Source organism: Daktulosphaira vitifoliae, unplaced genomic scaffold, assembly GCF_025091365.1.
Source record: "Daktulosphaira vitifoliae isolate Bord-2020 unplaced genomic scaffold, ASM2509136v1 Scaffold_4, whole genome shotgun sequence".
Lineage (NCBI taxonomy): Eukaryota > Metazoa > Arthropoda > Insecta > Hemiptera > Phylloxeridae > Daktulosphaira > Daktulosphaira vitifoliae.
Genome location: NW_026099575.1, coordinates 22,191,900 through 22,218,329, shown reverse-complemented (window position 1 = coordinate 22,218,329; position 26,430 = coordinate 22,191,900). Strand labels below are relative to the sequence as shown.

Here is a 26,430-nt window from a genome sequence, read left to right as displayed (position 1 = left end):
TTAACTTATAACTGCCTTGTGTTTACTTAATTTGACTAGAGCGTAGGAGTATTGCAACAAAATATTTGGGAACTCTAATTACATAATTTTTTACCTAATCTAAAAAAATATTTCTATACAACAAGAAATACAAATTAATTCATTTTCGGTATAGTCTATGGCAGAATTTTAGTTTTTATTTTAGAATTTTAGCCCCCTCAAGTCTCTCCAGATTGCGGTCAAATCCAAACTGGACTGAATTAATTTCGTTACCCACCTTTGAACAATGAAATGATATTAAATCATATTTTTGTTTGATTTCATATGAAACTAATTGTAATGACAGTTTTAGAGAATAGGATACCGAATAACTTTATAAACGCATCTGTTTAATAACGAATACTATCATCATAAAAACGTACCTCTATATTTTTTAACTAAACTAATTGAATGTTATAATATTAATGTGCTTACAATGTTATAATAAGCACTATTAAGGAGAGGTAAAAAAGATTTTACGTCTGAAAATTGGAATCGCTCTTCTTTCCCCTCCAAAAAAAAATTTAAGGGCTCACACCAGTTATGTTACCTTTATGTACCTATTTTATCAAAAGTCGGATACATTTCGGGGATCTTTATTGTAATAATTATTCGTTAATAGACATTAATCAATTATAACGCTATTTTATTATATTAATTAATATTTATTAATTAGTGATAAGGGTTATATTTTTCCATCAGATAATATATTGCTACGATATTCATCTACTCCGAAATTTGATAATTTTTTAATCGATTTCGCGAATAATCGATATTCGGAGCTAATTTCATTCGGAGCAATCAATATTCGGAGTATTCGTCGTCGTAGTAACATCCAAATTTTTATAACCAGGTATTCGTAGTAATTGTTGTCGGAGTAAATGTATTCGTAGGATTTTTTTACAGTGTCGGAGTAAATGAATGTCGGGGCATCATCAGTTCGTGGCAATCTCCGGAACCCTAATTTAATAGTATATATATTAATCTTGGGAACGGAAGCCCCTTTTGTCTTGTATATAAAGTATTAACCAGGCAAGCACTTAGTGCTTCTAGAACATTCGATGCTTGCTCAGCTCTTTTCAATGTATTGGGCCTACGGCCGCCGCCGCTTGAGGCGACGCGCCAGTAGTAGTCAGCTACTTGTTCAAAAGTAAGATAGGTCATAGGGTCGAACCTGGTCGACTTCCCGCTGAATCTTTTGTTAATTTGTTCACTGAATCTTTTATATTAATTAAGTATCAACCCATTAAAGTCGTAAAGTCAATTATAAGTGTAAATATATTTTTAAATATAATAAATAGCAACTATTTATCAAACGCATTATCTTTTCATTTTATCTACCGTACCAACCCGGTCACAACATTTGTATTTAAATAAAATACATGTTCACAGTATAAATATTTCATCATAGTGATAATTAAATAAGTGTCATTTATGATCTCATTCGCATAATTATTATATTTAAGTTACATAAAGCTACTTTATCCCTTTGAAATGCTTCTTCACATTTTGTTGACCATTTCTAATAAGTATTATTTTTTGTCAACTTATATAGCGAAGCTTACAAAGTTGGAGACATTGGAATAATCCTATTATAATAGTTTATTATTATTGTTATTAACTCTAAAAAGGCTATTAAATGCACTATATAACTAGTTTCAGGTACTTTCATCATTAATTCTCACATACTGTGCTAAATACCATACAACACTAGTAAAATACCATTTACTAAAGTTATTGGTCTTGTAATAATGTAAAAAATTTTTTTTTTTTTATCTATCCATAAAATTTCTCTACTATCATTGGATTTATTTTAATGATAAACAAGTCAAAAGAACCAAATTTTAATCTGATTGAACTTAAAGTCACCAGATATTTAAAAAAAAATCCTTAATTTAAAAAATTTAGATAATTATTAAAAATTACGCAATCATAAAAAAACGCTATTTCAAAAAAAATTGTTGATATTTAAAATTAATATAAATTCTTTTTAAAACATTGATTCTAATGAAATTTTAATAGTGTATCCTATATATCCTTTCTTCGCGTACGCTTTTAGGGCAAATCGATAAATGACTTAAGTACAAATTTTGAATATCAGTATATTATAAAAGACTATAGCAGCGGTATTCCCTGTGGGTCCGGGGTTACAATAGGACCACAGTAGTTCCTGTTTATCGTAAGAGGCGATTAAAAGGAGGTAGCAGAAGGAAGTAGTAACCGCTACTACCGACCACTGGCGATTTTTGAATCAGAACTAATAGCAATGGAAGGATTTGGCGCAGGTAGGTTAGACATCTTCTAAGAACTGATTCACCAACTGCGATGCAGAAAATAAGAGGAACCTACTGCATTATATTTCCTGAGTATAATGATTTTTGATGACGAAGAATAAAGTAGAGTTAAGAAAATCCGGAGGTAAAATAGTCCACCGTTCGGATCTCCGGGTGGGAACTAACACTACTATTCCATCAAAAAAGAAGAGGAGATTTGCTACATGGAATGTGAGATCTCTAGGGATATGTGGAACATTAGAAAAACATCAAGTTAGGAATGAAGCGTCATAATATTGATATACTAGGCATGAGTGAGATAAAATGGCCTGGTCAAGGTGATTTTTGGTCGGATGATTTTTGAGTAATTTTTTCTGGAGACGATAATAAAATAGTCATGAATAAAGATACGGGAAAAAGATTCAATACCGTTATTCGATATAATAGTAGAATAATTACTATTAAAATGGATACAAAATCTGTTAACATCTTCATTATCCAAGTATATGTGCCTACCTCAGGACACCGAGATGACGAAATTGAGGAAATATATGAACAAATTGACGAAGTTATAAAGTTATCAAAAGGGAAGGATAATATGATAATCATGGGAGACTGGAATGTAGTTTCAGGAGAAATAAAAGAACAAGGTATTTCAGGTGCTGTTGGGCTGGGAAAAAGAAATCAAAGAGGCGAAAGACTCATAAAGTTTTAAAGGAACATAACTTAGTGATCACAAACACTTTATTCTCACAGCCTATGAGTAGAAGGTACACGTGGACTATGCCAGGAGGGGGAACCAGATATCAAATAGACTACATCCTTGTTAGTAAAAGATACCGAAATCCAGTAAAACAAAGCAAAAGTTTCCCTGGAGCAGACATAGATAGTGATCATAATTTAGTCATAATGGAATCCAATCTATGCCTTAAAAAAACGGAAAAGAAACAAATTACAAGGAAAAAATTGTATTTATATAAATTGAAAGACGAAGAAATAAGATATAATTACAGCGAAGGAGTAAATAATAAGCTAAAAGAATTACAAAAAAAAGAGGAGAATGAGCTGTATGGAATAAATGATGATTGGGAAGCGTTAAAAGAAGCAATCACAACAGAAGCGGAAACGAAACTAGGGACTGAGAGAAAATTGTAAACCTCATAGAAGAAAGAAGAAAATATAAAAATGGAAAAAAATGATGAAGATAAAAGAAAATACAAAGTATATAGAAACATGAGTGATAAATGCTCTTCAGTAGACGTCTGCCTTTCCAAAGACATGAAAGATAAGGTATTCAAGATAATAAAACGATTTTTCAGCGAACATAGAAATAGGTCAACGTTTTTAAAGCACAGCGATAAAAAAGTTGTAAGTGATGAAGAGGAAAATCTAAAAACGTGGAAAGATTACATAGAAAATCTATATGAAAAAAAGCAAGCAGACACTATACAATTATCCATGACGAGGAGAGTAGATATGCAATGCAACACACCACCTATATTAAGAGAAGAATTTGAAATAGCCTTAAAAGAACTTAAAAGTAATAAAGCACATGGGATAGACGAGTTAAACGGAGAACTATTAAAGACATTAAATGGGTATGGAAAAGATATTCTGTTTAGAATAATAGGAAAAGCATACGAGACCGGCATCATTCCGAAAGATTTCGAGAAATGCATTATAATTCCTATTCCCAAGAAAAAGAAATCAGAGAGTTGCGAAGAATACAGAACAATTAGCCTAATAACACATGCTTCTAAGATTCTAACGAAAATAATGCACAAAAGAATAGAGTCGAAGATAAATGAAAATTTAGCTGAAGACCAATTTGGTTTCCGGAAAAATAGAGGCACTAGAAAGGCGATATTATGCCTAAGAATTATCATAGAGAAAATGTATAGAATCAACAAATCACTGTTTATTGCCTTCTTAGATCTTCTTAAAAAAAATAGCAGCGGTCTGCAATAGGCGGCCCGCGGAGGGGAAATGAATGGACCGTCAAAAATATTTGACTTTAATACTGTTTTTTTTTCAATATTTGTGACAAATATTGAATACTGTCTCTTTATAAACTCAGAAATACTTGTTAAACAATCCTCATCTAATAAAAATGTTATATATTTTTATGATCTATCAAGTGATTACGATAGAATTCTTGTTATCGCTATTTATAGTAATAGACCACGGCCCTAATAACGCATCAATATAGCATTTGAAATTTTCATCGCATCGCGTCCGTCGTGTTTAAACGTAATATTATTTACATACCTGTTATTCGTGTGCAATCGTCATCGCGTACGTCGTGTTATTTTTTAACGAATTATTAAATTTATATCTGTTTTTATTGTGCTTAATATGATTTCCAAAAAACGAAAAGTTGATAATGAAAATAGAAAGTTCTAAGCTGAGTGGATTGAACAATATTGTTTCACATCGCCAGTAAGGATTGTAGTCATTCCAGATTGTTTAATATGCAACGATACAGTTTCTATTGTCAAAAGTAGTAACGTAAAGCGACATTATGAAACAATGCATAAAGATTTTGATAAAAAGTTTCCTTGTGGTAGTGCAGCGCGTAAAGATAAGCTCCACGCGTGTCTCTTGTCTTACAAAAATACTACGACTGTGTTAGTTCGAAGTATGAGTGGGCAAGAAAAATCAATCAAAACAGCATTACGTGTATGTTGGATATTAAATAAGCGCTAAAAGCCATTTGTCATTGCAAAGATTGTAAAAGAATGTATGTTGGAAGTAGCCACTGCACTTTTTGAAGAAAAGAAGGACATAATTAGCGCTGTTACGTCACTATTTAGGGGTTGAGCTTAAATGCCCGTCGACAGTATTCTAAGGGACCAACGGGAGATAGTTGGCTAGGCTATATCTACCTTAGGTACTGAAGTTTCCTATTTAATTTATATTCCCTTAGAGGAACTACCAAGGGTCGCACTACAATATATATATATAACTATATATAACACTTTTGGTTAACAACGATATAAATAAATATTTATTAAGCAATTGAAATATTAAATAGATAATACAACCTTCTGGACACCTAGAGATAATATAATCCAACAGGGAGCTGACGGCGACACACACACACACTGTAATATACAGGTAGCGAAGTTAAGTTAATTATCAGGCAAAAGTAGTGATCGCGAAGATGGTAAAATGTCAACTGTCGATAGGGATATCTTATTGTGGCACATTGGCCGTGAATTGCAAAAAGTGTTTATGTGTGCAGTCCGCCCTCCTGTTAGTATTGTTGTATGTCACTGTGTTAATTATATATATATATATATATATCTATTAAACGCTACAATGATGTTATGGGAGACAGAGATATGGGCACATGCAAATGTGATCAGCTGCTCCCCCTACACTTAAGGTCTGACCCTAGACCTTAATAACAAAACAAAAGAACTTAGACAAAATAATCCTACGTAGGAAAAGAAAAATTATTTCAAAAATAAAAAAAATTTTGGAGGGGCATTAGTGTCGTAGTAAGAACCTCTGGGTCTTCGATGTCCATACTCCTTAATTCACAAGCTTTTGAGCGTTGGAGGAGCTTCCTTCGTGTGGGCTCTCAATAGTCGGCTACCAAGCGGTTCCTATGAAAAGCCCGGCCCTGTCGTCGACTTCTTGAATAGTCTCGGGGCCCCAAAGAGTATTCTCCGTGTTCTCGAGGACTGTTCAGAACACTNTCCCCGTGTTCTCGAGGTCTGTTCAGAACACTAACGCTTATTATTAAAAAAAAATTAATAATTAAAAGGGGATGTTGGGGTACCGAATACAATCATAAGCAATGCATACATAATGAATAATAAATGTTTATGAATTAAAAAAAACAAAAACGGTAGCACAGTGGGGTCGAGGCACAGTATGGACGAGGCATAGATGGGACAAGTATAGATGATATTTGACAGTGATTAAAATCACTATCATAAGAAACGCTTCGATGCAAATCTGTAGATAGTGTTTCATTTAGAGAAATTGGTGGATTATTCCAAAAGCAACATCAACTCTTATTTCTTCAATTATATCCTGATTAGTAGTTCTTTGATTTTAAAATATAATATATGAATAAATACTAATTATAGTTTTTAAATTTAGTATGAAATTGTGAGGCCAGCTATGATGTATAGTTCATAGTGTTGGGCGGTTGATAAGAAAGTAGAGCAGAGAATAAGTGTAGCAGAGATGAGAATGCTTAGTTGGATGAGTAGAGTGAATAGAAAAGATAGTATAAGGAACGAGCATATAAGAGGAAGTATAGGTGTTGCGTCAATCGTGGATAAGATGACAGAAAATAGACTTAGATTGTTTAGTCATGGTATGAGGAAAGAAGAATCGAAAGCTGTAAGAACAGTTATAGAAATGAATGTTGAAGGAAGAAGAGATAGAGGAAGACCAAAAAAGAGATGGAGGGATGCTATTGAATGCGATTTGAGGACAGCTGATGTGAGCGTAGAAGATGTGGGAGATCGTGTCAAGTGGAAGCTTAGGATAAGGGTGGCCGACCCCAAGTAGTTGGGATTAAGGCAAAGAAAAAGAAAAATATTACCAGAAATTCCGGTGGCAATTGACATAATATGATTGTTGTTTAGGAATGTACAATTTAGCGTTTAGTTGAGTTTAAACAATATAGCGTCAAATCAATTACCTACTCTATCGCTTGTATATTAATATACACTACACTTTAATGATACAATAAATAAATAAACTCACACATACACACATATGCATTTATAACATTGTGTCTAATGTAAGTATAACATGATAAAAAGTAACCGTAAAATGAAAAAAATGGAATATAAATTTTAGTACTCATATTAAATGTAATGTAACTCGAAAAATATTTGTTTAAATGAAAAAATATAAGATAATTTTTTTGTTTATAATTGTCTTTTAAACAACTTTTGTACGAAACTTTTTTTTGTAAGTTAAATATTTTTTGAGAAAATTAAAAAAGTTCATATTTTTGAACTTTTGCGAGGCTGTAAAAAAAAAAAGCTCAATTCCAATCAATGAGGACTATTAGTATATCATTATACATATTTTAATTCAATTTTTAAAAAAACAAAATTTGGTTGGGAATTCTATTGTTTTTTCTGTGGTCTCGATAGTTTTGATGACGTCATCCAAATTTTCCGAATATTTCACTAGTTCATGTAATCCAGAATCAATGGTGATTATGTTGGGTTTTATGATAGTCGGTGTTACGTACTAAGTAGAGATATTATTATTGTAAATATAGATAACGTTCAGTTACAGTCGAACCGACGAGCGCGCGACCGACTTCCTGTTTAATAAAGTAAATTTTTCAAATTAATTAGAGTGTTCGTATCTTAAATTTTAGTTTAGATACCCGCTCTGAAATTCAACATGGTCCTTCGAAACTGGATTTAATTAAAAAATTAATTAATTAATAATTATAATAATTATAAATAATAAATAAATTAAGTACGTTAGCCGTGTGGTTCGTAAAATTATTAAATTAATCAATATTAGTTGTGACCAAAAAGTGCGTTAAAATTGTTAAGTGCAAAAAAGTGTGTAAAATAAATCGTAGGGTTACGAAAATTTACCCGTTATAATTTGCTAAATTTAAAGTTAATTGTATAAAATTATACAACGCCGGTGATATTGGTTACGGGAAATTTCCGGCCGTAGTAAAATAACAACAAACTACGGTGCAACAATAAGTTTAGTTATCGGAACTCGTTCAAAAAAAAAAAAAAAAATTCGATTAGGTAATAATGAGCATAGCATCAAAGACAGCATCGCTCTTTATACAGATGGGAGTGGAAAAAACTCGGCTCACAAAATTTGTAAACAAAATAAAAAAATGTCAAAGCGATGGAGACATTTTACAGCTCGAACAACGAAAAGAACAAATGGAAGAAAGTTGGCAAAACTTTCAGAAAATTCAGTCAGCGATCGAAATGTCAGTAGACAACATCGAACCAGAGATCACGTATAAATGTGAGTTTGAAGATACTTATTTTCAAGCAATGGCCGATTGTGCTAGAATAATAGATAAGCACGTAAAGGAGAATAATATTGAAAAACAAAGTCTGCAAAATATGGTTCCACCCCTATTAATGTCTGACCTAAGTGGAGAGGGCTCAAATTTGAGAGTTAATGTAGCACCCTTTAAAAAGTTACCACCGTTAGAGATCCCGGAGTTTAACGGAGAATATAAAAATTGGTCAACCTTTAAGGATCTTTTTGAAACTTTAATAAATTCGGATGAACAAATGCCGGATGTGCATAAATTCTTTTATTTAAAAAAAGCTTTAAAGTCAGGTGCTGCTAGAGCCATTCAATCTTACAATATGACAGCAAAAAATTACCATTTAGCAAGGAAGTAGTTAAATGATCGGTACAATAATACGAAAATTATTGTACAAACTCATACCAAAGCAATCTATGACCTTGATCCTCTTACAAAAGAATCAGCTTCGCAACTACGACGCTTTTTGGATTCATTAACAGGGATCATGAAAACTTTAGAGCAATTAGGTTATGATCCCTTGAATTGGGGACCAATGTTATTGCATATTATTACAACGAAATTAGATGTAAAAACATTGGAAGCCTGGGAAACGGAAGCACCAAAAACTCAAGTAGCTGAAGTTGAGAAATTAATTGAATTTTTAGAAAAAAAATTTCAGGTCCTCGAAGCTATTGAAAGTTCTAAAAAACAACTTGAACCAGGATTTAAAAAATTCAATTGAAAAGGACGTGCACAAGAGGTATTGTCACGTAAGGCAGTTATGCACGCTGCAACAATGAATTTATCTTGTTATATGTGTTCAGAAAAACACTTAATTTATAAGTGTGCAAAATTTTTAGCGTTGTCGATACCGGAAAGATACCAGCAGGCTGCCAGGAGTGGTGTTTGCGAGAACTGTCTTTCCCGACATGCTGAAAATAAATGCAAATTTAAAGGGTGTAAGAAATGTGGTAACTTTCATAATAATTTACTTCATATTGATAGTAAAAATGATGTTGATGATACACTTAATGTTGTGTCAACACACGCCGCGCAGAGAGCTGTAAAAAATGTGTTGTTGTCCACAGCTGTAATAAAAATATTTCGAAAGACGGAGGAACCGGTTTACGCTCGTGCGTTATTGGACTCAGGTTCAATGTGTAATTTTATCAGCAACGATTTATCAAATAAATTAGGCCTGATACGCAAGTTAGTCAATTATTCAATAGAAGGTGTAAATGTCAAGCGTCTTATCTAGTAAAAACAATAATACAAACAACAAAAGGTTCATCTCAGTATCCGCTAGAATTCTTAACTTTACCGAAAATTACAAATAAATTGCCCCTGGCACCGGTCGATATGACCGCCTGGAAAGTTCCAGAGGGCATAGATTTAGCCGACCCATCGTTTGCCGTACCAAGTAAGATCGATATTTTGTTTGGTACTGAAGTATTTTTCGAAGCTCTAAAAACTGGTCAAATTAAACCGTTAGAAAATAGTCCATTGTTTAAAGAAACCGTATTCGGGTGGATTGTCGCGGGTTCAGTTCCCGTGAGGAACTCAACACCATTGCACTCTTTTCATGCTCGAGTTCGATCAGAAGAAGAGAGTTTAAAATTACAAATTGAAAAATGTTGGAGCTTAGAAGAGATAATAAGTTCCCCAATCACCCCTGAAGAAAATGATTGCGTCAAGCATTTTAATAAGACGGTAATTAGAGATGAGGAAGGTCGATTTGTGGTATGTTTACCTTTGCGAAAAAATTTCAAGCAATTGGGAGACTCCCGAGCAACAGCGCTCAAACAATTTTTATCATCTGAAAATAAATTGCTTAAAAATGAAAAGTTGAAATCAGATTACTCAAATTTTATGTATGAATATTTGCGACTGGGTCATATGGAAAGAGTAACAAATAATGTAAGTCCAAATATAAAACCATATTATATACCCCACCATGCGGTAGTACGTGAATGCAGTGCGACTACAAAGTTACGCGTAGTTTTTAATGCGAGTTGCGCTACTACTACGGGCTTAAGTTTGAACGATGTGCTGTTCAAAGGTCCAGTAATACAAGATGATTTGTTTTCTATTCTTACACGTTTTCGAACTCATCAGTATGTACTGTCAGCGGACTGCGAAAAGATGTACCGCCAAATTTGGGTTAGCAAGGATCACCAAGATTTACAATGGATTCTGTGGAGATCACAACCAGATCAGCCAATTGAAGAATTTCGTCTAAAAACTGTTACCTATGGCACATCACCAGCAAGCTACTTAGCTACTGGTTGTTTACAAAAATTAGCTTATGAATATCGTCAACAATATCCAGACGCCTATAAAGTGATAATGAGTGATATGTATATGGACGACTACCTGGGAGGTGCCGAATCAATACAAGCGGCTATTAAATTACGCGATAACGTTATCGAGATAATGAAGTCAGCCGGTTTCAAACTACGTAAGTGGGCATCAAATTGTCCACAATTATTAAGTGGTATACAAAATTATGACAATGACCCACTAATCGTTTTAAATTTAGACGACAACAAAATAAAAACATTAGGATTGTGTTGGAATACTGACAATGACAGCTATCAGTTTAAATTTAATGCGTACGAGAAAACAAACATCAACAATACAACCAAAAGAGCGGTCTTGTCGTCGATCGCTTCCATTTTCGATCCTCTCGGTCTTATTGGTACAATAATTATTAAAGCAAAATTAATTATGCAAAGGTTGTGGCAATTGAAATGTTGTTGGGATGACTTATTGCCAAATGAATTACAGCAGGAATGGCTAAATTATAAGAACTCGTTGATGCAAATCGAAAAAATTGAAATACCATGGTGTACAATTGGACGTAATCATGTGCAGTCAGTTCAAATTCATGGATTTGCCGACGCGTCTGTTCACGCATATGGATGCTGTGTGTACTTAAGGGCAACTGACAACAATGATGTTTCATGTATTTGGCTAATCGCAGCGAAGTCAAGAGTAGCTCTTGTGAAAGTAATCTCTTTGGCTCGATTAGAACTATGTGCGGCCGTTTTACTTTGCCAGCTACTAGAAAAAATCGTGAACAAATTAAATTTAAATGTAAGTAAACGTTATTTTTGGTCTGACTCGACTATAACGTTAGCTTGGATAAAATCGTCATCCAACAGTTGGAAAACATTTGTTGCACACCGTGTTGGAGAAATACAGTCATCAACGGCGATAAATGAATGGAATCATGTTAGGTCTGCTGAGAACCCAGCTGACATAATATCAAGAGGCTGTACACCTGATCAACTTTGTTATTCAAAACTTTAGTGGGAAGGCCCTGATTGGTTATGTTATGATGAGAAAAATTGGCCTTTGAGTACGATAGAAGCGCCGCCTCTACCTAAGGAAGTACCTGAACAAAGAAATTCGGTGATGATAACCGTTACAACAACAGGTATGGAAAATTTTAATTTAATACATCGTTATTCGTCATGAATGAAATTATGTCGTGTGACATGCTATTGTTTGCGGTGGTTTAATAAGACAATTCGCAAAAAACATTATCCTTCAACCTCTATTGATGTATGGGATATTCAAGAGGCTCAAATTGTTTTAAATGAATTGGAACAGAAAAATTATTTTTCAGAGGAAATTAAAATATTACAAAGTAAAAAACTTTTGCAGCATGGCAAATTAGTTCGACTGCTTCCGTTTCTAGATGAAAATAATGTGTTAAGAGTAGGCGGTCGGTTAAATAAGTCAACTCATATCAGTGATGAACAAAGAAATCCAATCGTACTACATCCTAAGTCATTTATTTCTAATTTAATACTTAGGTACTTTTACTACTTTTACTGGTGCAAATCGACAATTAATTGAATTGAGCAAATTTTTAACTTCTCCGGAGAACATCGAAAAAATAAGAAAATTTACAGCGGAGCTTGGCATTCAATGGCATTTTATTCCGCCGAGAGCACCTCATTTCGGGGGCTTATGGGAAGCTGCCGTAAAATCTGTTAAACATCATCTTGTCCGACAACTTGGAGATGTTTGTCTGACGTACGAAGAAATGAACCTGTTCTTATTCGTATAGAAGCGTGCTTAAATTTTCGTCCTCTTACACCTTTGTCGTCGGATCCAACGAATTTAAGGGTTCTCACTCCAGGTGATTTTTTGGGGGGTGGACCGTTAACCAGTTTGCCTGAAAAGGATTTATCGATGGTTCCATCCAATCGACTCAAAATATGGCAATTAACAATTCAATTAACTCAACGCATTTGGTCGAGATGGAGTACAGAATATTTGAGTTAACTTCAAGGACGAACAAAGTGGCAGTCCCCTCAATGTTTGTCCATAAAAAAGGACATGCTAGTTCTAATTAAAGAAGATAATGTACCACCAATCAAATGGCATATGGGACGTGTTAATGAACTTTTCACTGGAACGGATGGTGTGACTCGAGTGGTAGAATTGTATACGGAAACTGGTTTGCTTAAAAGGGCCGTTAGATATGTATGTCCTTTGCAAATAGAAGATGAGTAATTTTTTTTTAAAAAATAATTTTTGATAAATTTGGATTTGTCAATATCAACTTATATATTATTGTGTATTTAATTTATCAATGAATTAATTTTGATTTGCTAAAGTCATTTTATATATTATTGTTTAAGTAATTAATTCATCTATTAAGTCATGTAAAAAAAAAATTTTTGCTTGTCATGTTTATTTAGTTATAAGAAATTGAGCGTTGATTGTGTGTAAATTTATTAAGGTCCTGTTTCTTATTGATCAATTATTTGATTTGTTTATTGATTTATTAAATTTTTTTTTTTTCGGACAATAAGTCCTAAATATTTTTTTTGTAAAATTTTGTCGCTAAACTGATTTAAAATTTTTTTGTATTATTTTACGGCAATTGTAAAATGCCGGGCGGTATGTTACGTACTAAGTAGGGATATTATTATTGTAAATGTAGATAACGTTCAGTTCCAGTCGAATCGACGAGCGCGCGACCGACTTCCTGTTTAATAAAGTAAATTTTTCAAATTAATTAGAGTGTTCATGTCTTAAATTTTAGTTTAGATACCCTCTCTGAAATTCAACAGCCGGTGAATTATTGATTTTGTTAAATTTCGGTAAAAACAAACTATTGTTTGACAATGTTAATTGGGGCACGAAATTTGTTTGGAATGATTGTTTAACGAATGTGTGTGTTGCTTGGATGTTATTAGGTGTATGAACTAGACACCCCGCCTTTAGCGTTAAAATTCCGGTTTTTATTAATTCTTGCGTGTATGAATTTCCCCCGCATATTATGGTTATTTCGATGGACTCAGGTGTCATATAAATCCACGCGTTATGTGAATGCAATTTATGGAAGCTCTCGAATTTTTAGGAAATGTGTTTAATATTACATATTTCAGGAGTAATATGTGGCTTTAAATAAATAAGTGTCTCACAGTTAGGCGTTTTCGGTTTGATATTGGTGGAAATTCGCAAATTGTATGAAATTTATTTGTATGACAATCGGCCAGGTTTTTTTCTGATAATGGGATGAAAGTCTCGTTATCTGCAGAGACGGCTATAAATTGATAAGTCGGCTGGATTAAAACGAATTGATGTTTAGCGATATACATGGGTAAAGGAATTGTTTGTATTAAGTTATATTTTACTGTATCGCAGATGGGTATCGAAATTTTATAAATCAATTTGTTATCCATAAACGCGATCGATAATTTCATTAGATTGACTAAATCAAAAATGTTATTAATATCCTTAATTTGTATTGGAAGTTGCTTGTTAGTTGGGAGGTTGTGTTCTATAAATTGTAATTGAGAGATTAAGGTAACAGGGTCTAGCACGTTTGGATGAATTTGGCCATGGCGTGCCATATATATTGCCGAAATGAGGTCATTAGTTTCTAGATTGAATTCTGAAACGATTAGGTTTAAAATAGCGAAATGTTGTTGTAACGTTTGTTCGTTTTCTAGCTCGGAAAATTTCGAAGTAACATTATTTTGTGCGTCAATCAAAGAGTTAATGCTATGCCTTAAATTAAATGTGTTATTTTGCAGTATACCACTGAAATTTATTATAATATTGAGGTTGGATTGCATAATAATTGTCTGATGATTTTGTAGTTTCAATGCTTGGGCTATTTGGTCAGAATTATTATTTAGATGGTTATTAATGTCATTAAGATCATCCTCATTAAGGTTACCAAATACATATCTATTAAAATTCCCAATTATATTAATTAATGCCCGTCTAGATCTTCTATCATTTAGTTGCAATAAGTTATGACAATGCCTATCCATTTCTAAAATATTATATTTATTCAAAGTGTCATAATCTTGGCATATTAATGAAACACTTTTCGAACTGTTATGGTCGTTACAAATTTTATTTAGTTGGTAATTAATTGAATGTATTTGCAAAAATTTCGATTCATAATTTATGATATCTACAAATATAAGTAATTTATAAGTGTCTTTTGAAAACTGAATTGTGTCTAGGGTTTCGAAATATATACCTAAGGAATCGATAGGGATTATGGAGAAATCTTTACAGTTGCCACGGGGATACAAAACTGTTAGTATTAGTAAAAAAATTTTCCTAAAAGCCATTATAATAAATTTTTGTACCTAAGTAAAGGTTAATCCAATTAAATGTTATTATTTAATCGAGCACTTCGGTTGCACGACACTCAAGGGTGTAGAATATATTTATGTAATTTGAATATAATTGAAGTTAATAATATTTTTAGAAATCGCACTATAATACTACAGTAAAATCTCAGTGAGCGTTGGTGATCGTTGTCGCAGCAAGACTGTCTATACCAAGGAGTAGGCATAACGCCCTTAGTTCGAAATTGTTTACGTATGATTTTTTAGACATGTTATTCTGAATACGCGCTCCCTACCTGTCGGAAAGATTCTCAGAATGGCAGAAAATGAATTATAATAATAAAAATTTAAAGACCTTCTTATTAGTTTTAATCTGTTTTGCTTGACTATTAAAAATAGATTATCCGAACCCCTAAACCATACCGGGCTCCCATTTTATAAGTGTTTGTATAGTTCCATTCCAATTATAATACATATGACACAATTTGTGGTTAATCCTACATTGCGGCCAAAATCTCAAATTTTCTTCAAATCTTCCTTTTACTACTTTGTCTATCTAATATTTTAGTGATGGGCCCGACCTGAGATTTTGACGGAATTTTATATTCTAAAAATGAACTGTTTTAACTGGTCTACGTGAACAGGCGATTCGACCAAAATATTGTTTTTTGGCAGATTTATCAAAAAACTATATAGACCTATTTTCTTTAAAATAACATAAGGGCCTTCATACCTATCTGAAAATTTATTACCCTTTATCGGGACTTTGACTAAGACTTTGTCCCCGCTTTAAACGATTGAAAATTATTCGATGATAATAGTTTTTGTTTAGTCTGTTCGGATTGTTTCTCTAATAATTGGGGTAATGTTTTTCTAATATGTTTGATTTTATTAATTTCATCGATAACGTTTCCATCGGAAGGGGGAATTAGTGCAATATTAAACATGCTCTTAGGATTATAGCCATGAACTAAATAAAATGGCGTATAATTTGTAACTGAATGTATTGAAGTATTATAGGCGTATACAACGTACAGTAAATAATTTACCCACTTATTGTTATCCTGAACGTAATGTGATATCATGTCTATAACTGTTTGATTTTGCCTCTCCACCTGACCTTGTGAAGTAGGCTTATACGGAATTCCGAATTTTTTGTCTACCCCAAAAGCGTTCATTAGGTCCAAAAATTGTCTTTGATGTAAAATGAGTTCCATTATCTGACCTAATTATCCTAGCTGGACCAAATCTTATGAATAAGTCTAAAAGAAATTTGTTGGTACTACGCGCATTGGCATTTGTAAATGGTTGAGCTACGCAAAATTTTGATAAACGATCAGTAGCTACTAAAATATACTTATAAGATCTCGACTTTGGAAGGGGACCAACATAGTCAATAATTATTTCACTCATAATCTTCATTTCACACTTGTCTAAATCGTATCTCCCTACTTTCGGTGGCTTACTTTGTTTATATCGTTTCCTCTTTTGACACTTTTCACATGACAGAACATATGACTTTATATCTTTTCTCATTTTTGGCCAATAATACTTACTCCTAATCCTAAGGGATTTGTCTATTTTTCGTTTTGTAATACAATATATCATTGTCGTTTATTTCGTAATTGTCGGCCTTATGTAAATAAAACGAATTTGTTGAGATAGGGTTTTTAATAGCTCCTATAAAGTTATGCAAGTACGCATCGTTTGCTTGTTCTACAGCAATATTAATAGGTTGAACAAGATTTATTTTAAAAATATAATTTTTAATATTCGAATTTAAATTATTAATTAGATCACTTGAACTGGAATAACGCGATAGATGATCCGCGGCCCTATTAAAAATAACTTTTTTATATTTTACTTCAAAATCATAGCCCATTAATTTCGTTCGAATCCTGTTTACAACGTTAGATTCAGTTTTTATATTCATAAAACTTGTTAAATTTTTATGATCAGTCCAAACCTCAATTTTTCTACCGTGAACATATTGCCTATAATGGATAAACGCGAAATGAATAGCTAAAACCTCGAGTTCCATTGCAGAATAATTGAACTCGGCGGGCGTTAACTTTTTAGACGCGTAAGAAATTGGATGAATTTCGTTATTGTTGTCTCGTTGTTGAAGTATAACACCTAGACCTAATTTTTCTAGCATCTGTCACTAGTATGGTTTCCAAATTTACGTTAAAATGCGCGAGGAGTGGAGGTGTCGTCAGTTTAGACTTTAGCTCTTTAAATGGTGTTTCATGTTCAGTAACCATTTAATTTTTTAATTTTTTGTTTTAAATTTACCCTTAGTCAGATCTGTAAGAGGTTTTGCCAATTTACTAAAATTAGGAATAAATTTTCTGAAATAATTGGCAAGTCCTAAAAAACTACGAATTTGTTTAATAGTGTTAGGGGAAGGGAATTTTTTTACAGATTCAATGCCCTAATGCCTTTCGAATTTATGATATTGCCGAGTACTTGTATTTCCTCGTATCCGAATTTACATTTTGATGGCTTCAATTTTAGATTATACTGTCTAAATCTCTGTAATGTTATGTCTAATGAATATAAATATTGATCGAAAGATTTTCCTTTTGCTCTAGGCTGGCGCTCACCCGTGTCTCTCTCGATATCAGCCGTCCAGCTATTAATATGACAATCGGTTGTCATTGGTTGTCTCCCCGCCCTTGACACTGAGATAAGGCCGCCGCCGAATATAGATTACTGATATCGCGTTCTGTTCGTTTTCCGACGTTGACCTGCATTGGTTTTCGCTAACACGAGTTTTTTTGGTTTCTATTTAACGCTGATGATTGAATAATTTAGATAGCTGTTATTTCAATTACTGTTTCTGTGCGAAACAATAGCTCATATAGCTTTTATTTTAACGCGTATCCACTGTTTACGGTTGAACCGGTGATGCTTCACTGCGCGCTAATATATATATATATATATGTATTTATAGATGTTATTCCGCTATTAGATATTTAATAAGGTGTAACACTAAGTCCAGCGCACGACTTCAATCACAATTATAGTTAATTTAAGTTTACTCCAATTACTGATCTTTAACGGATATATCCTTAAGTTAAAGCGCGCGGTCAAGAACACACAGATAAATTTGCAAACACAATTTGTCGAAATTTCCACTAAGAGGTAGAGCCGGAAATATCTGAACAAACCACAGAAAGAAAACAAACGTTCGCATAGGCGAAATATGTCCGGTTAAGGTAGTCGTCCGAAAAACGCAACAACAAAAGAAAATACACCACCTCAGGTGAACGTCGAAAACGGAACAGGACGCAATATCGGTAATCCATATTCGGCGGCGGCCTTATCTCAGTGTCAAGGGCGGGGAGACGACCGATGACAACCGATTGTCATATTAATAGCTGGACGGCTGATATCGAGAGAGACACGGGTGAGCGCCAGCCTAGAGCAAAAGGCGGTGCCGTGTCAATTATAATTGCTGTTTGTTTTTTTTTTGGTGCGTAATTGTACTCATCATCATTAAAAATATATATAAATATATATATAGATACTTTTATTTGAAGGTGGAATCTACCTAGTGAAATATCCTAGTAAATAAATAGTGATTATTCGATTTATACGCGCCTTAAATAATCGTAGTCGTAACTTTTTGTGTGGTGTTTACCCGTACCATATTGGATTACGCGTCATAGTAAATATTATTTTTATAAGTAAGACCTCCCATAATTTTGCCCATAGCGGCCTGATATATTGCTGGAGCATTATTAAGTCCCATAGGAAGTCTTTTGAATTGAAAATGCCCCGTATTAGTAGAAAAAGCTGTATATTGTCGAGAATTTTTTGAAAGTTTGAATTGATAAAAACCACTGGACGCATTTAATAATGAAAAATAGTGGTTACCAGCCAAGCAGTCATATATATTTTGAATTATTGGCATGGGAAAACTTTCTTTTAATAAAATTTAATTTAATTTTCTATAATCTAAAACCATGCGATACTCCTTAGGGGTGGCCCCTTTTATGACACCCTGTGGGAGGTTTTACCTACTAAAAATACCGGATTACTATATGGACTATTTGATGGTTCTATTATGCCGGCATTTAATAATTCGTTAATTTGTTTTTTTACCTCGGCCCGTTCTTTAACGCTTAACTTGAAATTCGGTAAATTTAGTATTTGATCGCGATTTAATTTTAATTCAATATCAGGTAATTTTACCACGCCCAAGTGGAATTTAGTCTTTGAAAAAATTTCATTATAATTATTCAGCAACGTTTCAAGTTTTTGTTTTTTATCGTGTGGTAAAGACGGGTTAATGTCGAATTCGACCTTTTGTGAAAAGTCTGCTAGAGTAGATGTTGTTTCTTTTTCTTTTTTGGTTAGGCTGCACAGGGGTGTCAAAATTCGTCCTAACCACCGGATTTTGACTTATTCGTTTTTTTGAGTTTGCTGCGGGCGCCGCTGATTAGGGGCCTACTTATTAGTAGACGGACTTCCTGCGCCCTGATTTCGCCCACCATTATTGTTGTTATAATTTTGACCTGTATTATTAGAAAATCTGTTATTATTATAAGAATTATTATTATTAAAATTGTTATTGTTTCTGTAGTTACCATTATTATTATTATTAGAATTGTAAAAATGCCCTTCTGTATTTCGATTTGAATTATTGTAATTTTGATATTTATTATTATATCTAGTGTTATTGTTAAAATTATTACCATTGTTGTTATTGTTTTGATTTGTATAATTATTTTTGTTGTTGTATGCTATATTACCTTTATTAAAATATGTATTATTATTTTTATTATGAATCGAATTTTGTTTATTAACTTTTGCATATTTATTATTGAATCTTGCAGTAGGGTTAACCGTTAGTGTTAAAAGATATATTTGCTTTTGCATTTTGTTTATCATTTTATCTTTGTCATTCATTTTCGTTAGCCCTGCATTCCTCTCTAGTCTTATGATATTTTCCTCAAGTGCCACAAGTGAATCTAAGTCCATTGTTCTCAACTCTTTAACAATTTCTTCTGGTAAACCTTTCAAAATATACCTTATTACCTCCCTTTCTGCCATATTTTTATCTATTCTCCTGCTCTCTTCTTTTATTTTTAGCAAATAAATAATTTGTACTGTTTCCGAATCACTCTTTCTCCTAGATTCTAAATTTTGACGTCTCATTCGGAGTCGTGCGTCTGAATTATAAAACTGTATCATTATATTTTTTGCCTCATGCCNTGTATCATTATATTTTTTGGCTCATCCCAATTTAAGTTTGGGTTTTCGGATTCGATAGCCTCAAAAACTGTTTGCGCCGTGTCACATAATGAAAGGGGCAACATTATTAATTTCTCCGCGTCATCCCACCTATTAGCGGTTGCTACCCTTTCGAAATTAATGAAAAATCTATCCGCGTCCTCTGTTAAGTTTCCTGAAAATGTTTGGGGTGTTCTAATTGCATTTATGGCCATAGAAGTTATTAATTTAACTGGTTTATTTTCTAAAAGTTTTGATTGCGCAGAAATAGGTTTAGGTTCTGCGGTGACCTTGCGCGAAATTTCTGAGGATTTATCTAAAGGAAATTCGACAATTGTTCTGTCGAGATCGGTAGGGGTGTTCGATTCACTCGAAGAAGCGCTCTTTGTGCTTAGTGGGACCGGCAGAGTACTTGGAATTTTATCAAGTTTTTCTGCCTTGGAGTCTGAATCAGATTCGTATTTTTCTGACAGAGGTGGTTGTTTGAAAACAGAACGTAATTTGTTTATCAAATCTTTAGTGTGACTATAAATCGGCTGTTCTGCGTTTAAAAATGTCAAAATATTAAGTAATTCCCCTTTGGTACAATAACAAAAATAATGGCCTTTTGTAAATATCTTTAAAATTTCAATTTTTTCTAAAAGGGAGATTTATTGGAACTGTTTCGGTAAATATTGCCGTTTACTTTCTCGTTTATAAACTTCGAATATAGTGCTTTCGTAAATTAGAGTTGTTCCTACCGGAAATTTTATAAATGCGGTATGGTCAAATGCCTTAGAAACAGAAGTACCCCTTTTCTTTCCAAATGAACTAATAACCTGATCTGGTGTTAGTTCCAAAATATTACTATCAAATTCTAATAACTTCTAAACTCTTTCGGAAATTCTACAAATTTAATTATTGAAGGTACGTTTTAAATAATAATTATAGAGAGGCATATAAATGTATATAAAAGATTATGGAACTCAAAGACTTAATTTATAGTTATACCTAACTATACAATTGTTACTATTATAATAAAGTGAGCCAATAATAAATAAAAAAATATCTAATTTATAAATTAACCGTGAAAAGCGGTATATAAAAATTGTAGTACATTTAGGGGGGCGTCCCTCACTGAAAGTTTAAAATAAAACAGAGAGATCGGCGCCTCCACCAATTGTTACGTCGCTATTTAGGGGTTTAGCCTAANGAGGCGTCCCTCACTGAAAGTTTAAAATAAAACAGAGAGATCGGCGCCTCCACCAATTGTTACGTCGCTATTTAGGGGTAGAGCTTAAATGCCCGTCAACAATATCCTAAGGAACCAACCCTGGATAGCTAGCTAGGCTATATCTACCTTAGGTACTGAGGTTTCCTATTTAATTTATATTCCCTTAGAGGAACTACCAAGGGTCGCACTACANCCGGAGATAGTTGGCTAGGCTATATCTACCTTAGGTACTGAAGTTTCCTATTTAATTTATATTCCCTTAGGGGAACTACCAAGGGTCGCACTACAATATATATATATATATANATATAACAATAATGGTTAACAACGATATAAATATTTATTAAGTAAAGATATATTAAATAAATAGTACAACCTGCTGGACACCTAGAGATGATAATAATCCAATAGAGAGCTGACGACGACACACACATACTCTTTACGTTGTAGGTAATTTAAGTTAAGTATAAGACAAGAGCAAGAGTAATCGTCGCGATGATGGTAAAAGATCAACTGCTGATTGGGACATTTGTATTATGGCTTGGTGATAGTAAATCCCGAAAGTGATTATGTGTGCAGTCAGTCCTCCTGTTAGTATTTTTGTATGTTACTGTGTCAATTATATATATATATATATATATATATATNTGGCCGTGAATTGCAAAAATTGTTTATGTGTGCAGTCCGCCCTCCTGTTAGTATTGTTGTATGTCACTGTGTTAATTATATATATATATATATATATGTATGTCTATTAAACGGTACAACGATGTTATGGGAGACAGAGATATGGGCACATGCAAATGTGATCGTATCATGGTGTTTCCGTAGAATTTTTAAAATATCTTGGGTTGATAAAGTTACAAACGTAGAAGTTTTAAGAAGAATAAACAAAGAACCAGAAGTGATAAACATAATAAAATCTAGAAAGCTTCAATATTTTGGACATATGCTGAGGGGCGGAAATATCAACTCTTAAATTTATTAATACAGGGAAAATTTTGCGGTAAGAGGAGCAGGGGAAGACCCAGAACAAACTGGTTGCAAAATTTAGGAGAGTGGTTCTAATGCAACACTAAGGAACTATTCAGTACAGCTAAGAATAAAGACCTTATAGCCAGGATGATTTCCAATCTTCGACAGAAGAAGAACATTAAGAAGAAGAAGAATGTAAACTGTAAGTTATAATAAGGTTAAGTCTAAAATTTCAATTCGATTAAATTAATATTGAATAATTTGTATTTTTTTTAACGTTCTGGCTATTTTTAACATTTTTTACATTGAAATTGTCATAAAAATGAGACTGCAATAATAAAAAATTGATTCAATCTAAATATAGCAAAAAGAATAAACCCTGAAAATTTAATGATGGCAACACGCATACACTATTTTTGGTGATAGGTAATTTAAATTATTATCTTAGACAATAAGAGTAATAGTCGCTATAATGGTAAAAAGTCAACTACTGGCGTTTGGGACATTCGTATTATAGCATGGTGTTACAGAATATTAATAGTGTTTATGTGTACAGCCTACCTTCAGTAATAATACGTATGTCACTATGTAAATGTTATAAAGCTAGTCGGCGACGCAATGATATTGTGGGATATGAGCACATTTATGCGATCGTATCAGCTGCTCCCCCTACACTTTATGTCTGACCCTATACCTTTAAAAAAATATAAAAGTTTTGGTAAGAAAAAAAAATATAGATAAAAGTAAATTAATTAACTGGTGGGATATTAGTATCTTAGATAAGATTCTCTGGATCTTTGATTTCCAAACTCTTAACATTGCAAGCTTTTGAACTACCTTAATGTGGGCTTTCATATCGGTTACCGAGCGGTTCCCATGAGAAATTAAATAAATAAATTAAATAATAATAATATGAAAATGTGATAAAAATGTGAAAAAGAGAGATGTGATAATTGCTTACTGAAAGCAGATAAACTCAGTAAGAGACATAATCGTCTGCGCATCTTAAGTATTTACTAGTGGATTTTATAGTTTCAATGAAAGGGTGTGTGTGTTGAATGTGAAAATTTTTTTTTTTTGTTATTTCACTTAGGATTAATTTAAAATTTTCTTTTTTTTTTATTATAAACAAAATATTCACTGGTTAAAAATTTTAATAATGTCAAGATGTGAGCTGTAAATATAAGATATTTAACGTAGACCAAAAATTAAATATCTCATAAGTACATTGAATAGGTTTTTCTTTTGAAATTTCTTTATTTGTTTAATGCAAATGACAAATAGAATAGGTTTTTTATGTTCCATATGTATTTATTTAGATATAATTGATTACCATATAGATAGCAAGAGAAGAAAAAAATATCAAAAAAGATTGAACACGTAAACTCATTGTCAACACAAAATAGTTAATGTTCACGTCATTTATGTATTAATATCTGAATAAAGTAAATGTATAATAAAAGAAATATATTATGAGTTCTATATACGTACTTTTTAACGATTAATAATATTAATATAAAAGTGTGAGACTAAAAAGTTGCAGTTTAATCATTTACGTTTTTAATACTGTATTATAATTAGATTCATAAAGTTTCAATTCTCTGTTTCATAAAGATGTTAATTCAAAACAGTCATTTTTGTTGTATAATAAAAGTAGCTGTGATGTTATTTTTATTACAAGTGAACTGCAATGATACATTTAATAATGGATACAAGGATAACCAACTAATGTCTATTGAAAAGGGTCAGGTTTTAAAATGTTCTTATTTATTATATGCTTTAAAATATATGCGAACAGCTCGATTAGAAATAAATCATCCGAGTTTTGAATTAAATAATGCATTTTACCCATTATCAAGTATTTTTATTGTTTTTCAAAAAATGATTACTACATTATTTGGTTTCAATGGTATTGAAATTGGTTCTTTGTGGCTAGTATTGATTTATTTAGGCATAGTTAGCTCCCAATTTAATGAATCCAAAATATCAAAATCATTTGAGCATCTCAACACTTATCTTAAAGATACTCATGATTATGTAATAGATGAATTAGATTATGAGGTTTCAATCATGAAGTGTAATATAGAAAAAAACCAATTTTATGTACACGAAGAGGAATTAAAAAAATTAGAAAATGAATTATTAAAAGATATATATAATTATATGGTTGAAAATTCAAAAACCATGGCTAGTTTTATTTTAAAGAATACTAATTTATCTATAATAGACTATGCTAAGTTTACGATAAAAAATATTCTAATTAAAAATATCGGAGGAAACGGAGGCAACAAAATTAATTATTTCATCAATGAATGTAATGTGCAAGTTAATTGGGAAGCAGACAAAAAGAGTACTATGCAAATATTACAGAAAAACTATGAAAATGCACATAAAATTAATTGGAGGAAAAACAAGTTAAAAAGTATTCAAATATACTATGATTCAGTTTTTAGATTTTTCAAAATTATTATGTTAAGGTTAACATGGAAACATTTTTTATACGTAAAAAAACAAGAAAATGAATCTACCAAGAAAGTTTTGATTAAAAAATGGGTAGATATACTTAATGATTTTGTGACGTTCTTTCATTTAAAAAATGATGATTATGTTTTTATGATAAAAACAATAATTGGTGAAGATAATGACGTTAATGATTACCTGCTAAAATCATATTTAAATACTTTATGTTTGGATTTCGGGTGCAATGCATTAGAAGAAATGAAATTAGACGGCAAAGAATTTTCCTCTAAAAAAGATATCTTAGTTTCTAATGAAACGAAAAAATTTCCTATTGTAGAGAAACCAGTTCACAACGAAACAGAACTGAAGACTGTTGAATTTTATAGTTTAGGCGCTGCTGAAAAATGTGTGACTAATATAAAAAAAATATTTTCAGATAAAGACTTTAATGTTATTAAGTCATTAATTGATTATGCGGAAAATAATCATTTGTTTATTCAAATTGATAAAAAAACTGAATATTTATTTTCATTATTAGACATTTAATAATTTTATTTTGTTGAATTGTCAGCTAAAATTACTAAACCACTTCATAATTAAAATAATATTCATTAAATAATATAATATTTGGTTAACAAAAATTGATATTATCTAGTGCAATAATATTAATCTTTTAGTTTGTTTATTGTTATTGTTGTGGGACTACATTATAAATAAATAAACATTTAATACAACCAAAATTAACTATTTTTATATATAGTATATTTACTAAACTATAATACCCTAAATATCTGTCATACATTATTTTTAAAGATTAATAATTTGTCTAAATATCTAAAAAGAAATGTGTTTGACTAGTTTTTAGTTATTTAATCTGTGATTAAAAATTGTTTCTCAAACTTTATATAATGTATATCATTTTTAAATTATAAAACATAGTTCAGCCTAACTCTCTGTAATTTTTTAATTTAATAAAACCCAACCCAATCTTTTTCTACCCTGGACCTTAGACTATTTATAAAAGCATTTTTTAATTTTAGCTTCGATACATAGCTGAGAAGGCATTAATTTAACATGATGTGGTTTTATTTTTGTGTTCGTTCATATAAATAGTTAGATCTCACTAGATAAATTTTCATAATATATGTGCCAAAAGAACTCAAGTGTAATTCAATTTAATTTATAATCACCTTCAATTTTTGAAATGTAGAAAATTTCTCAAAATTACGTTATAATAAAAAATGTCATTTTCTACAGTTTAAAACTTTCTTTAAAAACACGAATTTTAATGAAATTTGAGTTCAACATAAATGTGATTCGTTTTAAATCGTTTTCAGATGTAAGAGATGTGTATAATATTATTAAACAAAATGCAAGTCAATGGCTTTTTAAATTGATTGATGTTTACATAAATTTTAAATCCTTTTTTCGAAAATTAAAACTTTTAAAGCTGGTTAATAGCTTATGATAATTTGAGATTTCAATTTCATATCTAATATTTTAACCCTCTATATAATGAGGGTCAGAATAAGAATAATTGAAATAGTGTTATTCAACATAAGTGTTACAATTAAAATAAGCTAATTCTAAACTAAAAAATAAAAAAAATTTTATAATTTCAATATAACATAAAATGTAGAA

General features: G+C 31.8%; 1 protein-coding gene across 1 annotated transcript; it reads left to right on the top strand.

Annotated features, from left to right (window-relative positions):
* Positions 1–9,648: 9,648 nt before the first annotated feature.
* On the top strand, positions 9,649–11,601 carry LOC126904998 (uncharacterized). Its single transcript, XM_050684402.1, has 2 exons — positions 9,649–10,029; positions 10,135–11,601. The coding sequence occupies exons 1-2, from the start codon at positions 9,649–9,651 to the stop codon at positions 11,599–11,601; spliced, it is 1,848 nt and encodes a 615-aa protein (XP_050540359.1).
* The last annotated feature ends 14,829 nt before the right edge of the window (positions 11,602–26,430 follow it).